Source organism: Micropterus salmoides, unplaced genomic scaffold (assembly GCF_014851395.1).
Source record: "Micropterus salmoides isolate LMB-PRFRI ecotype aquatic unplaced genomic scaffold, ASM1485139v1 Ms_hic_scaffold_20, whole genome shotgun sequence".
NCBI classification, from domain to species: domain Eukaryota; kingdom Metazoa; phylum Chordata; class Actinopteri; order Centrarchiformes; family Centrarchidae; genus Micropterus; species Micropterus salmoides.
This window is the reverse complement of record NW_024041151.1, coordinates 17,318,770-17,336,467: the sequence shown is the minus strand read 5'-3', so window position 1 is coordinate 17,336,467 and position 17,698 is coordinate 17,318,770. Positions and strand designations below refer to the sequence as shown.

Below are 17,698 nucleotides of genomic sequence, written 5' to 3'. Positions count from 1 at the left end.
CCACAATGTAAAAATACTGTTACATGTGAAAATCACAGGTTCATAATTGTACTTCAACATATTCTTAAATAGTCAAAAGTAGAAGCACACATGGAGTGGCTCCCCAAAGAGCAGAGTGTTAGAGGGGTTAAGTTATACATTTATATTTGCTTTATATACTCCTAGGTAGTTAACTTTTATTTTTCTGATCTTTTGTTTTGCAGTAAATATAGATCTCACATATTGTAATAAAGAGTACAATATTTCCATTTGAAACGTGGTGGAGTAGTATGAAATAGCAGAAAATGGAAATAGTACAAGTACTTTAAATTACATTTGTATTTACATACACCACTGTTGGCTTCTGCAATTTTTTTTTTTAGTTTTCTAATATTATAGGTAGGCATACATGCAACTACCTGGCACACACGCTCGTAGGCATATACTGTATAGTTTGTCACGGTTAATGATTTGTTGATTTTCAAACATGAAAACGCTAATTTTACTTGTCAATATAGCTTATAGAAAAATATGTACCTGCTGTATTAACTTAATTTCTTTAACTTAACTGCTTCAACACTTACAACAACAGTAGAGGATTGTAGTCAATGTGTACTGTCAATATCAAATGATAACATTTCTGTACTAACAAAAGAGTCAAAATGTAGTCAACCACACTGGAGTATACTAACACAATCTGCTTCACTGAAGTCAGTCATTTTGCAAGATTGGATGAGTCTTTTGTGAACAGTACATCTGATTTGGAAGATGAAACTCATGCAACATGGAATGGCATCATGAAAATACTCAAGCAAATTTAGTATAAATACTAGATTCTTTATTTAAATATTGTACATATTTTAAAACATATTTACATAAATTAGACCTGCATTGTTACACTGTAGACAGATTAATCTTTCACACGCACAAACATCACTTGCTAAAAAGGACAATCATACCATACAGACTGCAGAAGCACCTTTTGAGAACAGCTTTACATAGGAGAAAAACAGGGGCAGACTTCATTTACATCAAACACCGGGTAACGCGTCTGAGACGAGACAAGCTTGCAATGACAGGAAAGGCCTCTTGATTACAGGTCTAGCTATTTGTTAAGGCTGAAACTGTGCTCACCCTCATGCTGTAAGTTCACAGCACCATTACCCATCTCACCACCCTTCCTCCTGCACGTGGGTTACATCTCTGACACATAGGGCTATCTTTAAAGTAAATACAAGTTCAGAACCTTTATAAACCATTCTAAAACAAGAACAGACTGCAAATGTGTGAAATTATCTTTCTAAAATGGTGCCAAAAGCTGAGACAGAAACCATGCAAAAACTAGGACAGATAGTATTCATATAATTGTCTCCATTGTGTGTATGAGTAAGAAACACCATGTTATCTTTACAGCAGGGCTTACAGAGCAGTGCCCTAATCATGTGTTTATATATGGCTTTCCTTCTTTGGTTTCATAAACCTGTCTTATACTTTGTTGCAACCAGTCGCACATAACTTAAACCACAAATATGATGTGACTTTTGTTCTGAGAAAAAAAAAAAAAAAAAAAAAAAACACACCAAGAAATTCTTCAGGCATAGAAAAGACATTTTAATGTCCCTCTGAACATTTCCACACACACGTCTGGCCATCACACACGATTCAGAGCACAAGGAATTTACAGTATTGCTGTATGATGTTTGTAAGAACAAAGCTTAAAGACATACACAAAGAAAATGTGTATTTGGTGCACCTGCTTTTAAACTGTAAAGATGTTGTCCAAACCACTTCAGTGAGCTGTTCAACTATGGGAGAGAACAGTATTATTAGTGTCTCTGATTAATCTAATTTGATACAGCACAAGTTTATACACACACACACACACACACACACACACACACACTCATTACAAGCACGGTGACCATGTTCATATAGATCATGTCAAGTCATACACAGACACCTGAATTAAAAACGAGCAAACAAATGTCAAAGGAAATAAGGATCTGAGAAATAAAAACAAAATTCTCTCTCACACACGATTCTTGTTAAGGTGGCTAGATCTTTGTCATCCATCACACATATTCCAACACATACTTCAACAATTCAAACTCTTACTTTTTAAAATGAAATAACATTAAAAAATACATCTTTTACTTTAAATTCACACCTGACCCATAATTGCAACTGAAAGCATTCCCAGATGCTTGCTTTAGTTCAGCAATAACAGATATAAACATTAAATACACACATTTCAATAACAACTTCTCACATATACCCCCTTCTACACACACACACACTTAACATCCTTCCTTCCACACAACTGCTGCAGTGAATTATTTCAGCTAATGTCTTCTTGTTCATTTCCGCAAGTGGAAGTGTGGGATTGCTAAAGCTCACTTCAAAATCAACATCTATACAAGAAAAGATATTTATGATTGCATGTGTACATCTTCCACAAAAGTAAAGAAATAGCTTTTTTATTCATTTTGCTTTAATGACCAAAGCGAAGACAACTGAATGGCCAGAATACAGCCCTAAATACACAAATATTTACAACCCATCAGGATGTTAGCTCTGACGGATCTCCCAGCCAAGTGACAAAAACTGATCAATCTTCACATGCGAGCTCTAACTCAGTGTTATAGTTTCCCTTTACAGATTTATTTGATGTGAGCAATTACTAGTTCGCTTTCCCATTGTTCACATTCCCAAACCCAAAAACCCTTTTAAATCTCACTCTTTAAACGCCCATCAATTCCCAACATCATTTTCCTCACTCCGTCTATATGCTTTGTTCAAAACACAACAAGAAACAGATTAACAACTGCAACAACAGAGACAGAAAGCTGGATTCAATAGTCAACTCTGTCACTACTCTCTGAAGAATCCCGAACCATGGCTTAAATATCACTTTTTTTGTACGAGGGCCACCAGGTTTTAAAGCCCTCAGTCAATGCAAACCGTCCTGCACTGTCTCTTAGTCACATCACCCAAGAAGTGTTGATGACACTCAATGAGACATGGGAGACTAGAAGGCATCCCTCAGCCCCGTCGCACTCAGCTCCTCCTGCATCATGATCAACATGAAAATGTCCTAGCTGCCTGCTTCCCCTCAACCGTTTAAGCACCAAAACAAAACATTGGAAGAAAAAAAAACAAAATGTACACGTCTGGACGTCGGCCCCTGCAGCGAGGAGTGTGCATCGTGTTGTTGGGCCTCCCCTGTCAGCCCACAGGATGCAGTGCATTTTGGGAGGACTGCAGGTGGAAGACTCAGGCAGACGGGAAGGAAGGACCAGCGCCAGAAAAGCGCACACACACAAACACTCTTACACACACACACTTTTAGTCTGTATATTCAGCCACAATGGACAGCAGCACCGTGATATCATCTGGCTTCCCCCCTGCAGAACAAAGAAGCATAAGAGAGTGTGAGAAACTGTGCCAACACTTATGACCAAGTCCTGCAAAGTCTTAAGCTAAGTCTTTAGCAAAGTTATCTTTAGCCAAGCTAAAAATGTGAATGCAGCCAACGTTAGCCCACAACTTTTGTATCTTCTATCCAAATATCGTGAACAGTATGTACTTTGTAGTTATTCATATATATTTACGTTTTTGTATCGTCTTCTTCATCTAATCTAAAATTTTCAACAATTATGTGGTCTATAATACATTCTCGAATAATAAATATATCCACATCAAATGTGTGAATTACATATGCAGCATCTGAAGCACAGTGTACTGACCTCTTACATTCAGGCCATTGTCACAGGCAAACTGTGCAAAAGGGGACATATAGTTGGGGTCGTAGGCAAGGTCGTGAGCTTGCTTTGCAATACTCTGTGCAGTCTGCAGGACGCTGTCATAGTTTGTTGTCTGAAATTAGCAAAAATGAAAACAACATTAAAATGGGGAAAAGTAAACATTTCTCTTCACATATGTCCACTTTGTAACTAGATACAGTATGTGTAAAAGCATGAATAATCCGACATCCACATACGACACCTTAAGTTTTTTGAGCTCCTGAAGAATCATGTAGTCCGGCATGTTGTCAAAGAGGCCGTCACTTGCCGTCAGGATGATGTCACCGAGCTGCACGTCAAAGGAGGAGCTGTCAGCTGCTTCAGGACTAGAGGAAAACAGTGCGGCACGACAAGCTCAGTCACAAGTGAAACAGGAGCAAGCAGCTGCAATTAATAAGCAGGTCAGAAGTCACACTGCCAAATGGTGAGGGTGGCGCGGTGTGTGGGCGTTTAATCTGACTGCTGACTCGGAAGCAGCAGGTCCCCATGTGTCCTTGCCAGACGCAGAGAGGTCCTGCTGCTTGCTGGCGTCACACCCAAGACTCAGGTATATTTCCTGGGGGCCTTTAACTGTTTGTTTGTGCTTTGTCTTCAGGATGTATTTAAGGTGACCACATAAAGCCATAAATGTATTGTTAAGAACGAACAGTAACTTGTTGAAAAGCTAAGTCTTGCATTTACAAGATTAAACTAGCAGACAAAAAAGTAACATATATAATATAAAGACTGATTTGTATCATTGCCACCAAGATTTGCCAACCCCAGCTAATAAGCGGTTGTGTTGATAAAGATGATGGCGTGCTAACCTTTAATAATCACTGAAATGTAAATCGAAACGACAAACTATAAAACAGGATGTAAGAAGATTTTCCATGCGGGCAATAATAAAAGATGGTCAGGTAGTTGAGGGGGCTATGAGGAGGTGTAGCCTGATTTGGCCTCGAGTGCGACACCATAGCAGGTCTTGTTTATTCTGCAAACACTGTCTAAAAGGCCTGACTTGCAAAGATGTATCCAAAACTGAGCTACTGACCTGTCACTGAGCACTACCCCTTCAGCTCCTGGAGGAGCGATGGACAGCTGGAAGGGTGTGTTGAAATAGTGCTGTTGCTCGTCTGAGCGATGGACCACCTCTCCTCCCCGAACCACCAGGAATCCGGAGTCACCGAGGTTACACGTGTGTAGTTGGTGACTCCGTCGGTCCAGTACCACAATACAGGCTGTGCTGCTCCCTACAATACAGAGGAAGGTAGAATGAATGAATTCGGTTGTCACTTTAAGAATACTGCCAAAAATGCAAAACATTTCTCTTCCAGTTTGGACAGAAGCCAAGCACAGGCTGCATTTGTGTTTCACTTTACTTTCTGAGAACAATGCTAACCAACCAGTACATCAATTGAGGAGGTAAAATTAATTATGCAATACAAATGTGGCCCCGCACCAGGGGGAAAAATGAAAAAAAAAAAAAAAAATTCTATATCTATCAAAAAACACCACAAGGGTCATGGCCCGTGCTTGTCCCAGATCCCCAGTGTGCGCAGCTTTAGGTGCCAACAGTCCAAGTAACCTTGAGCAGGGAAGTTCAAGCACACACCTGGTCACAGCTTCCAAAATAAAAGTAGGCCATTTGACAAACATCGTGACAAGAAGGGAGGTGGTTAACATTTAGAGTCCACGCTGGGCTGCAAGTCACATTCGGGAGAAATGTGACCTTTGTCACATGTTTGACATGTACACGCAAACTGTTCAACCCTCCTGCAGTGTCAGTTACAGATAGATTCTTGACCTTTTGGAGCTCTGGTATGAGGCAAAATGTTCTCCGTGAGTAAAAAAAAAAGAAAAAAGAAAATATTTGTTAAGCCCCAGAAAGTCAGTGAGTCTAAGCTTCTAAAGTACCGAAATACAGCCTGATCAAGTTAGTTAGTTACCTCATAGGTATTATATCGGTCAGTGGGAAGCGTCTTAGATGCATTTCAGGAGCTGAGTACATTGTTGGCTTGTTGTTATTTTGTCCTTCTACCTTCTACTCTGCTTTTCAGCAAGGGCTCTCTGCGACCTCTTTTTGTTCCGTTGTTTGAAAGCTGCATATGGAGAATTTCAGAATAAGAGCGTTTTTCCTGCTTGATTTTGCTGACATGTTTAGATTCTGTTGATTTGGTAATCAGTGCTTGCTTTTTGTGCTTCTATGATTAAGTAGACTATGTAAATAAATTATTCTTTTTTTTAATCCGATTTAACAGTGTTTTTTATTGATTTATGATCGGGAATATGAACAGTGTTTTATTTTGAAAATTGACCGGGTCTATGCCGTTCTGTGTCGGACTCCCTGCCCAGTTTGATCTCCTCTGATCATATTAATTTCATTGTGGCAAGCTATTAGTTTTGCAGCCCTAAGTTAAATACACACAGTGCAGTGGATACGATCTGCTTCTATCCTGATTGACAGGTCGCTGTGGTGGAGACTTCAATCACAAGGTAGCTATGCCCTAACGCATACCCTGCTTTCTCATCCATTTTCCTCTAAATGGCATATTTTACTATCATACTGTATTGAACGAGACTTTAAACTAGCAACTGAGACCATAAAGTCATTAGCAAAGTAGGAGGTAATAAATCAAGTGAAAAGTAGGGTCATTCTTTCTTTGAGTCCAGTGCTATTGGACAGACGAGGTTCGTTCATGATGGCGATCGGGCGACTCACCACCAAGCTGGGAAAGGCAGGGGATTTTTCCCCTCACACTTTCTACAACTGAGTTAGTTTGGACTGTTTTTGACAAGCAATTTGCCTCTGAACATTGTTGTCCAATCAGCGTCAAGTCTTGTTCCATGGAGTCCCGCCCCTTCTGGGGCGATTTCAGTCTGGCTGAAAATCGCCCAGATCGCTCACATAGACTTATGTAAAGGCTGTTTTTTCGAACTGTGGGCGCTACAATGCAATCTCTATGAGTACCGGGAGGGCTCGCACTTATGTGTTCAAGTTATGCGCCCAGCAGCAGAACTACACTTCTACCACCTGAAAACGACTCAGCAGTCCTCTAGCTTGTTGCTCTAACTACTAGGATTACAATCAACTGCTGTTTCAAAACGTACATTCAGGCTCAAAAGTCAACCATGGTTTCTTGTGGGGAGATGCAGCGACTTAACTAGAGGTGAGGAAGATATAGTATAAATATGTTATTTGTTAAGCTATGAGGAGAGGAAAGTCTGCTAGGCTAATTAATGCAGTTTAAAATGACATAAGCAAAGCTAATAATTGTGAATATAGAAAAAAAAATCTAGACAGCTGAATCTTATGCTTATGTTAAATGTGATTGTTATTAAGCCATGTTTTATGTGTGGTAGTGGAGTCAATTTAAAGTTAACTTTGCTGCACTTAACCAGTAAAAATTATTTTATGTGTTGTTTTTTTCTTTTTTGCCAAAAACCACAGAAGAAAGAGGCGGTAGCATTAAGTGGCCTTTGTCAGAGGAGGATGAAAAGAAGGAGAGCAACACAGAAAATAACCCACAATATAAATACCTTTTTATATTCCCCCTTACATGCCTTCTTGTTTATGTGTAAATACAGAGTGAGAATAGCAGAACAGCACATAGCTCGTTTGTGTGATTATAGAGCATGGGATAACAGTGGATACTTTTAATACAGCCCAAACCCCTAATAATACTGTGTAACTACAGGATAACAAGTGGAGAACATTCAAGATTTTTTTTTACAACTCTCTGCTTACCTTATTAGTCTTGTGTAATGTGTGTAAAGAATGAAAATACATACTAGGTTCAACTGTACCCCATTAAACGTTTAAGATTGCCTATGTTTGATCCACCTTCATATAGGTACAGTGATACAGTGTATATTTGACATTATTATAATACTGTATTACTTAAGACATGTTAGCTTGTTTTCTACTCCAGCCTGTCCCTTAGCTGCAGTGCAGGTAAATCATTTTATTCATTGCACATCATCAGCCCCAGTGCCACTGCGCTTTATTCGGGATTTGCTGTAGCTGTAGAAAGAATGCAGGTTTAAGGCACTTCCGCGTTGGCTTCACCTGGCGAGGTTGCCACATGATACTCACCTAGCAGGGGAACTTTGTTCTGTAGAAGCTCATAATAGCCAGAGGTCAGAATACCCACTGGATTACTGGGAGTGAAGCGTCCCTCCTTCACCAGTCGCTCACAGGTTCTCATTAACGTGGCGGAGAACTGAGATGGGTCAACGCCATAGTCACGCCAACCACCTACGCCATCTGCAACACCTGATGGACAAAAGGGAGGACAATTTAAAATTTTAGCTGTTGTTGACTAATCATTTTTTTAATAAAAATGCCAAACATCTGGTTGGATTGCATACTCCACTATTAGTGGGGGTATAACAGTACAGTGACTCTAATCTATTAAATCTATGAATTCTGTAAAAGTGTAATTTAGGTATATTGACATATGTTTTGGACTGCTGCTTTACTGTGTGAGAAGAATAAACACTTTTATTGGTATTGGCTTAGTAGTCCATGCTAGTCAGTTGAGCACAAAGTACTAAATACAGGCAATTTGATATGCATGGTTTCACCTCAGGCACCTTGTAAATGCTTACCACTGATGGAATTAATGCGGAAGTGAAAGAAAACCACCTGCATGATTGAATTATTTATCATGCCAAGAACCATGTAGAAAGTGGCAAGAACACACTGTCGTAAAGCCTGCAGCTATTCATCATCCAATATTCAAAACAAAAACAGAAAGAGACTTCTGAAAGGCAGACCTTTAGACCACCAAGAAAACAATAATGCTATAACATGTATCTTCAAAGCACACTTTTAGTACAAATCACTGTTATTTCATGTCCATGTATATCTCTCCTTTTTTAAAACAGAAAGAACAAAATACTTAATTACATTTGAGTATTGTTTCATTTTCTCTTTGTGCCACATGTGAAAGTTAAAGTATAATTACAAAATGCACCCTGGGAATCCCCTGCAATGTCCATCTGCACCTCTGGATAAAAGGACTATTATCCATTACTGTTCAAAGCCAATGTTATTTAAAAAAAACAAAACAAAAAACTTGATAACCATCCCCACTCCACTTCAGAGGGGAGTTTACCATAGACTTCATGCCATGTGTAGCACGTGAAGCCCTGAGGATTTTGTTCCACAGAACTGGCCATTTTTACTTCACATCTTCAACTTAGTCATTTAAGACTGCACATTGCTAGAAACCTATAAAAGACACCGTGTGGGTGTCAACCAAGCCACGTGTTTCATCGAGTATTTCACTGTTTACGCTCTTGTCAGCGGGGCGGTGAGGACAAAGCATTTCCACTGAACTAAGCTAGCAGCTATCTGACGCTCTTAGCAACATGGCCGCCTCCATGCTCAACCATTCTGACCTTTGCAAGACATTGTAGTGTTGAATTTGAAACGTCCTAAGAGGGTCGTTGTCAACTCTGTCCACGTTTAATGAAGCGTATCTGCATCTCCTAATTTCATGCGTTTTATATTTTGCAACAGCGCCGCGTATTCTTCAGTTGGAGCTTATCTAGGTGAAAGGTCATTCGGCGTTTCACTTCAAAAACACCCGTTAACCTCCGTCTATGTGTAAAGTGTCGTGACTGCAGCTGCCCTGGTCTTCCGTGAGCACCTACTTTGCTTCAGGCAAACTAAACACAGCTAACGACGTCAACAGCGGCAAGAGGAGAAAAGTTACGGCTCTGTTTTTGGAGGAGGGGGTGGGGGCTGTTGTGTTTTCATCCGAGGGGTCGGTGCACGTGCAGGCTAGCTAACTGAAGGTCACCGGAGCACAGAGCGGGTCAGAGCTCAACAGTTACAGTTAAGTTACAGTGCTCTTAATGCCAGATAGCTCACCCAAAACATCGGCAGTCCTGTGCCGCGCAATGAAGCAGGCGTCGTCTCCGTAGCACATGCCTTTCTTCAGGATCCCCTTGCGAAAGTCTTTACCGAACCCATAACTGGCGCTGATCAGGCTGTAGTCCCGACCGTCCGTCTGAGAGAGTCCGCCCAGGACAGCCCTGGCTACCAGTCTGCCATAAGACAGTACAGATAACATCCCCTAGCAAGGCGCAATCCCGTCTTGTCTTGAGTACGCACACGGTGTCCTTCTCTTCTCGGCCCCCGGTCGCCTGCCTGCTGCTAGGCTACTTCTTCGGATCGAGCCTCGTTTGTCTCTTTATCCGTCCATTCGATCCCGACTGACCAGCTTCCGTGAAATAATAACGTTAACGTAGCCCTGGCAGTTGCTAACTGACCGACTCACGTTACAGTTTATTATGTCTCAGGTGTGCAATTCATGTACACAGTTCCTCCACTCGGCTCTCTCCTTCCCGACATGTTTCCACTTGTGTACCGGACAGAAAGCTGCGAGTACATACGGGTGTTTGACCATTTACAACCCTGACGTCACGGCTCAACCATCATCCAATGAAAGCCCCGCCCACAGCCGTACCGCAGATCCACTGAACTGCGCAAGCCTCGGAGAAGCGCTTGTTTCATGTACCTGGATAAAACTGACTTCGGCCTATCGTTAGCATCGTTCGGCCTCACTTTAATATGGGACGTTTATGTTACTAATAGTGTTATATTTTATAGTTTAAGAAGGGATTCAGAAAGCGCAAACCTACCAACAATCACTAAATAAGTAAAATCCGCCTTTTTTAAAATGGTACCTGTAGTGTAGTAATTAAAATACCGGTATAGCTCGAGCTGGGTTAAGCTAACATTAGCTAGTTCAAGTTGGTGTCCATAAAGTGGTATAAAAGTTCATTAGATACAGACTTCTTAAAGTATTTTGCCTTCATTATGATCATTGCATGGAGGTCAGAGCAACGTCTTTCCACCTCTAGTCCCGCCATCGGTCCTTGATATGCATCAAAACGAGCGCAACGCCATCTAAATGAAAATAACCCGAGCCAGAGCCCATAACGGAAAGTAGGAGAGAGAGGACAACGACGTATTATTGTCGAATTACCATCGAAGCACACAGATAAAGCATCAGTTCACGGTAAGAAATAATTCAGTTATACTTATAAGATTATGTCGTGTTAAGTATTTGTGGGTAGGCTCGACGAGAACACAAAGCCGCACATAATATGATTTAGCGTTGGTGGTTATGTTTAACTGATCTTTATCAGGTTGTAACGTTAGTGATTGGTAACGTTGCACTCTCATCTTGTACTCATGGTGGTTATGGTTGCTATATTGATGTAGTGTATTTGTTTCTTTTTAGATTCAACAAATGATCAGAGAATAATAATGGCGATGCTTCGCTTGCATATCTTTGAAATTTAATTGGCCCCATCAAAGGATTGAATAAGACTATTTACTGCTATGTGGCCTGTAGACAAATAGAAACGGGTAACGTTACCGTTATATAACGTTAATAATCTGTTGTAGGAAGGGTGGACGTAACAAAACTGTGTTTCTAAAAAAAAATTGACAGACTATTTATGACTGTGTTTTTCAATTCACATACATTTCAGCACTTACATTATTAATTCGTAAGCATTTTCATCACTTCCAATTTTTTTGTTACTCCCACTCTATAGGCCACTTAAATGGCAATTTTGTGTTGTGATAGATGAATGTCAGATGGAGAAAATGATGAAAAATGATGGCTCTGTTTTCATCATATCATATATTGATAATTTATCCCTCTATTTTTCAATTCACAAACATTGTCAAACCTCTGTTATTATTAATTCGTTTGCTCATTATTAAATAAAAAGGTAACACTAGGCTATTGTGCACGTCATCCTAATAGAACAAGCTGGAAAGAGAACAGGAAATGCAATTTTTGCTTTTATAATGCTTCATTGTATTTATTATCGTTACCTTGAACCACTTTTCTCTTTAGGGCCATGATGGGGAGGCTGTGTGAGATAGCTCTTGTGTCCCTTCTTATTTTGTTCCTGCTGAACACTGAATTAACATGGGCTAAAAAAAACACCAGTAGCGGCAGCAGCAAGAAAACCTCATCTTCCAGTAACAAGGGTGTGGCATCAAAACCAGCTGGCTCTCCACCCACACGAAACAGCAAACCATATCCTTCTGGTGGAAGTTACCCTCATCCAGGAACAGGCAACACCAATCCAGGAGGATATCCCAGACAAATCCCAGCAAGTTATCCAGGAGCTGGTAGTAACCCCAACCAGTTTCCTGGTTATCCAAACCAGAACCCTGCAGGTGGCTATCCAGCTGCAGGTGGCTACCCAGCTGGAGGAGGTTATCCTAACCAAAACCCAGGGAGGGGAAATTATCCCAATCAGAATCCACCTGCTGGAGGCTACCCAGCTGCAGGAGGTTACCCAGCTGCAGGAGGTTACCCAGCTGGAGGAGGTTATCCTAACCAAAACCCAGGGAGGGGGAATTATCCCAATCAGAATCCACATGCTGGAGGCTACCCAGCTGCAGGAGGTTACCCAGCTGCAGGAGGTTATCCAGCTGCAGGAGGTTACCCAGCTGCAGGAGGTTACCCAGCTGCAGGAGGTTATCCTAACCAAAGGTCCCCTTACCAGTACCCAGCAGCAGGTGGCTACCCAGTCAGAGGGGGAAATACAGGACAGGGTTGGGGTCAGCCAGGGGGTTACCCTGGTGGAGGGATGGGTGGTTACCCTGGTGGAGGGATGGGTGGTTACCCCAACTGGAACCCAAATAATAAGATCCTGAGTCCCCGCTATGGTGGAGGAGGCTATGGATATGGTAGTCATGGGATGGGAGGGTCTCCTTTCTCTCGTTCTGTGCAGGGTATGGGATACCAGCCCAAGTCTACAAGTTTTGCCAAAAAAGCCATGATGGCAGCAGGCGTTGGTGCTGTGGCTGGAATGGCCGTTGGATATGGACTAGGGCGCTTCCCTCGACCGCATTTCAATTTCCGCAACCCTGAAGAAGAACAGTACTACAACAACTACATGTACCGCCGTTATGGCACGCAGTCCACAGATCAAAAAGACTATGGTCGTGATTATGTCTACAACCCTCCTCCACGGGCGGAGTCTTATGAGAAATTCATGGAAAGGTGTATGAATAGGACTGACCTTCTGAAAGATCAGGGCAGCAGCTCTTCCACAAATCTGGGTGGAGTTGATGAGGAGGATGATGACACTGTCAGCATTGAGGAGATCGGATACCCAGCCCTAATTGAGCAAATTAAGTCCCGACGTTGTGTTGAGAAGTACATGATCTACTCTGAGCAATTCCTGCAGGAACGAAAAGCCGAGCAACAACTCCAGCCTAGTCGCAGCAGCCCTCTGAGCTTCGGAGTGATTCAGCTTTTCACCTCCCTCTTCATGCTTCTGTCCAGCATGCTCCTTCTCCAGTGAGGACAATTAGTCTTCCTTTTACCATATGCCAATGGATATCTACTTCCTCCATCATATCTGCACGTCCACATACTGCTAATGTATATTAGTACAAACCATAGCTGTACTTCATGGGTCATATTTAGCCAATCATTTATTATCGGACAACACTAATAAAAGGATAACAAAATGTTGATGTGTATATAGTAAGTGAAAGAGTTGAAGATTTTTAAGGAGGGTGCAGTCAGTTTAAAATGTTGCAGTTAGATCATCAGTTTTGTGTTGCACAAGATGCACAAATTGATATTGTTTCAAGAATTTATTTTGCACAGAAAACTGATTACTTTAGGTCAGTTTTTGTGACAATTTGTTATGACAATATGTTTGTTACTGTGTAAAATAGGAATGTGACATTAAGAGTTTGTACAAAAACATCCAAGTAACATCATTAGTTATTCATTCATCTGTACTGGACAATTCAAGAAACAGATTTTTCAACTGGTTAAAAATGTTTATTCAAAAGGAAGTTTTAATTTTTTTTTGTGTTTAAACCAGGATTCCACTATTAAATCTAGGCATGTGTAAACATATGTATACAGTTGTTGGGCCATATTAGGTTGGAGACCAATTGTAAAGTGGGCTTTCAAAGCAGATTTTCAGATTGTCCGCACAACAACTTTCAAAAAATTTAGTTGGCAATGGGAACAAAATGAAGTAAAGGAACTAATATTTTCACTTTTGGACGATCACAGAGAAAGGAGGAATACATGTCGTCACTACACAATGTGGTTTGCTCAACTTGATAATGGATCCTTGATAATGTGGGAAGCCATCCGTTGGGAGTGATCGGGTTTAATGTTTGGCTCTGCATTGTTGTCTAATGGCCTAGATGTGGCCATTTAGTGTTCGCAACATAAGGCAGGTGCACATTTTGGTTCAAACACTTTAATGGTGTTTTTACATTTTTCTAGTTGATAATAATATGTAGAAGTATTTTCTGTATTCTATTAAACTTCCCTCAAATTTTCAGAATTGGTGAATCGCTTGATACCATACTGGGAAATGATGGAGGCCATTTCCATGTGGACAAATGCTTTAATATCCCACAATAAACCGTTTAACAGTTGTATGATGAAATAAGACTGGAGGTGTCCTCAAAGTAAAGAATAGCCCTACTCCTTCTCAGGTACATGCCACTCACGCGTTTGTCGTTCACCTGCCTGTAAAATCCTGAATTGCATGTAATAGCCTTTGACATTAAGTGAGCATGTGTCTTTTGGTGGGCAGCAAATGGCGTCATTAGTGGATCAGTGGTGTTGCTACCTTGCCTGCAGCTGTTGAGAACAATCAGTGTATTTGTCCTCTATAGCACCTGATGCTTTTAATCTGTCCAAGCCAGTTTGGTGAAAGATTGGATTTGAACAATTTAAGGCTTTAATCCTAAATTCTCACATCCAAGCATAAGATCTGCTTCATTGCTGTACCTTAACCACACACAGTGTGTCACATCTCTCGTCAGTCGGACACGATTAACACTGGAACTGGAGGCACTGGCACTGGCTTAAAATTGCCTGGAAACTGTGGAAGTTTCAGAGGGCGTTGCTTCACTGCTTTGGCGGTCAGGAGATTTGTTCTCCAACCAACCTTGGATTTATGTTTCCAGGCATACTGTAAACTTCCAGACTTGCCAGATGGTGCAGGCTTGAGCCGATAAATTCAACTCTGCATCTTCTGAATCTTCCCGTAGCATAGTGAGATAGTCATGGGTCAGGTGTTTTGGGGTAAAACTGTAAATACGTCTGTTTGCTTTTCCTGAACTCTAGGCTCTGCCTCTGGCTGTCAAGGTGTGTCCAAAAACTTTGTTCTTCTTTTCCTTCAGAGTCTGTTTAATGGACTTTTAACTCCCAATGAGTTTGTGGGGCTATGTATAGTGACCTTTAGTAGTGCAATATTTCTTTGTGTTTGTGATTCTTTTACTATTCTCGCTTATTTTTGTTTTAATTATTTTATTCTCAGCACAAAAATGCTACAGAAGTTAATGTTGCAGGCTGTCGATAAAACCAAGATATTTTCACCCAAAGTAAAGTTACTATTCATTTCAGTCCGCTGTTTTGAAGAGTACTGGTGTATTCAGTAAAGTCTGTTGTTACGTTCACACATACAATATTTAGTGGGTCACACTACTGTCAAAATACCTGCAGAGTATTCTGTATAGAATATTTGGAGGTGATTTTATAGTGATGGTCCTTCTTAGTTTGTTCTTATCCAACCAGTCTTACTTAACATTTCTCTTTTATTTTAATCTCCCACTTAATTCATTTTCATCCTCCCAGGGTTTTTCCTGTTCATTTTTGTTCAGTTTTTTTCAGTCGTTTTTTAAATTACAATTTCACATTTTCATACTATCTAGGCTGTAGAATATCTTTAAAGTGCACTTATGTCCCTTTAGGATTAGATATTCTGTAATTGTGTCATTGCACTCTTATTGGGAGTGTAGACATCTGCGTGAATCTTCTGGCTTTGACCTTGGCAATTGTAAACATTTTGGTTTGCTCATCAAATAGTATGACTAATTTGGTTTGTTATGGATTTGTGTGTTAAATAAAACAAAAAATAAAATAAAGTTTTTCCTCCCAACATGATGGAATTTCACAAACACTGTCTCATTCTTGTTTTCAGCGTCCTTCAAACTAATTAATATAATTATACATTTTCAAATAAGAACATAAAAGTATAAACCATTTCTGTCATTTTATTGTTGTTTGTTTCAAATATAGTATATCTGATGTTTCTGAATTTTTTTCCAACTTAAGACGACAAAATATATAACCTATATATATATATATATATATATATATAGGTTATATGAATGAAAAAAAGGTCAAAACTATATAGCTGCAACAATTAGTTTATAGATAGAAAGGTTGAATTAATTTTAAGTTTTAGCATTTTTTGTGAAATTCTCCCATTCCAGCTTCTTAAATGTGTCAATTTGTTGCTTTTTATACAATAAAAGGATATTGAATAATTTTGGATGGTTGCTCGAACAGAAGGCAAAATGTTTGACTTACATTCACAGGCATTTTTCAGAGTTTACTAATCTTACATAAACCATATCAATAGATCGATTACTCAAGTAAATAGCACATAAAGTTGATATAATTACAGTATTCTAATCTCTTTTTATAACTTGTTTCAACTTCATACTTTGACTTAAAACTAATAATTATACTACACTCCATTTCAAGTTAAGAGAATTTAAATTCCAGATGTAGGCCGTTTCTTGTTTTCCACAAAGTGTATATATTTTGGTTAGAATTTGATGACTTATCTGCTGTGTATAATTAGTAGGGATGAGCGAGTACAATAATATAGTATGTATCTGTAACTGTTCAACAAATTGAATCTGTACTCGGAACGGGTGGGGCTTAATCTGGACATGGGTGGGACTAACTGTTAACCAACTGTATTTAGACCTAAAATTGATATGGTTTACTGAGAAGTCAATCAGTATTTATTATAAAACTATTTACAGAACAGCCTCAGAATTGAGCTTCAGAACAATGTTTTTGATTCCAATAACAGGAGAACTATTTTTTTTTAAAAAGGTTCCTATACTTGTAGTTTATTAGAAAACAGACAGTGACACATTTTACTCAGATGATACTCGTACTTGTAAAAAATACATTCTCGTGCGAGTACTCGTTTCAACCAAGTACTCGCACAATCCTAATAATTAGTTGATTATGTCCTTGTTTCAATTTTGACAACAATCACCCTGTATTGAACAATAAGTAAAGGACAGGATGGATAATTTGTTCAAAGGAGCTTTTATTTCATTTGATTTGATGACTGCTTTCCCAGTGATGTATTAAATGTATCTTATCCAGGCTGCTATGAGGAAAGACACCACATGTGTGAGAAAGATGTTAGTCATGGGCGCAGGGGCAGACGCTTTAACAAAGGCTCTCCAGAGAGACTGGTTGCGAAATGCTTGGCCCTCGTTGTGGTAAAGCCGTTCATCTTGCTCAGAGGAGGCTGTCTTGTGGCCGTGGTGATTCCCAGATCCATGCTTTGGCCTACCGAGGAACCCCAGCCCGTACCCGGTGCCCGTGCCACCCAGGATTCCGGCTGCTGCTGCTCCTGCCCACTTCAGGCCCTGCTTGGAGAGGCCTTTGCTCTGGGAGGGAGGGACTTTGTCGCCATCGCCTTTTCCCCGACCCCTGAAGATGCCTCCACGCTTACTGTATGCGTACTGTGCACCTGGGCACAGAGCTGCCATAAGCAGCAGCCAAACCCACAGTGAGAGAAGCTTCTGCTGCGCAGTCATTACTGAAGATCTGCACCCTGCAAAAACACTACAGGTATAAATAAAAGATTGGCAGGTGAAAGCTGAGGGTGAATAACCAGAGCATCTTTTTTTTCAAGTTCAACTTTATTTTTGCACTGTATATTAATTTAGTTTAGAGACAAAGAGAGAGGAGTCAGTTCAAACTGGCATTACAGCTTTTGATTTTGCTCACTGAACATCTGAAGTCACATGCTCACCAGCACAAACACAACAGACATCCAGAACTATCGACAGGCTCTGTCAACACTGGGATTAG

The 17,698-nt window shown here is 40.3% G+C and overlaps 3 protein-coding genes across 4 annotated transcripts; 1 reads left to right on the top strand and 2 right to left on the bottom strand.

Annotated features, from left to right (window-relative positions):
• Positions 1 to 1,566: 1,566 nt before the first annotated feature.
• On the bottom strand, positions 1,567 to 10,136 carry LOC119915115 (protein phosphatase PTC7 homolog). Its single transcript, XM_038734700.1, has 6 exons — positions 9,643 to 10,136; positions 7,858 to 8,037; positions 4,816 to 5,014; positions 3,985 to 4,108; positions 3,726 to 3,855; positions 1,567 to 3,383 (listed from the first exon to the last, which is right to left on the bottom strand). Exons 1-6 carry the CDS (start codon positions 9,842 to 9,844, stop codon positions 3,325 to 3,327), a joined length of 894 nt encoding a protein of 297 aa, XP_038590628.1. The 5' UTR covers positions 9,845 to 10,136; the 3' UTR covers positions 1,567 to 3,324.
• A 69-nt stretch (positions 10,137 to 10,205) lies between these two features.
• Positions 10,206 to 15,733, top strand: LOC119915113 (translation initiation factor IF-2-like). 2 transcript variants are annotated; one of them, XM_038734699.1, is made up of 3 exons: positions 10,206 to 10,795; positions 11,648 to 12,111; positions 12,208 to 15,733. In XM_038734699.1, exons 2-3 carry the CDS (start codon positions 11,652 to 11,654, stop codon positions 13,110 to 13,112), a joined length of 1,365 nt encoding a protein of 454 aa, XP_038590627.1. In that variant the 5' UTR covers positions 10,206 to 10,795; positions 11,648 to 11,651; the 3' UTR covers positions 13,113 to 15,733. The 2 variants fall into 2 exon arrangements, with proteins under 2 accessions (XP_038590627.1, XP_038590626.1); XM_038734698.1 differs by having other exon boundaries at positions 11,648 to 15,733.
• Positions 15,734 to 16,725: 992 nt separating this feature from the next.
• On the bottom strand, positions 16,726 to 17,468 carry sprn2 (shadow of prion protein 2). The gene has a single exon (XM_038734655.1). It carries the CDS (start codon positions 17,419 to 17,421, stop codon positions 16,963 to 16,965), a length of 459 nt encoding a protein of 152 aa, XP_038590583.1. The 5' UTR covers positions 17,422 to 17,468; the 3' UTR covers positions 16,726 to 16,962.
• Between the last annotated feature and the right edge of the window lie 230 nt (positions 17,469 to 17,698).

Coding starts and splice junctions, on each gene's coding strand:
- LOC119915115 (XM_038734700.1), bottom strand. CDS start 9,844: ATGTTATCTGTACTGTCTTATGGCAGACTGGTAGCCAGGGCTGTCCTG. Junction 8,038..9,642: donor CAGGACTGCCGATGTTTTGG/GTGAGCTATCTG, acceptor TTTGTCCATCAG/GTGTTGCAGATGGCGTAGGT. Junction 5,015..7,857: donor GAACAAAGTTCCCCTGCTAG/GTGAGTATCATG, acceptor TCTGTATTGTAG/GGAGCAGCACAGCCTGTATT.
- LOC119915113 (XM_038734698.1), top strand. CDS start 11,652: ATGATGGGGAGGCTGTGTGAGATAGCTCTTGTGTCCCTTCTTATTTTG.
- sprn2 (XM_038734655.1), bottom strand. CDS start 17,421: ATGACTGCGCAGCAGAAGCTTCTCTCACTGTGGGTTTGGCTGCTGCTT.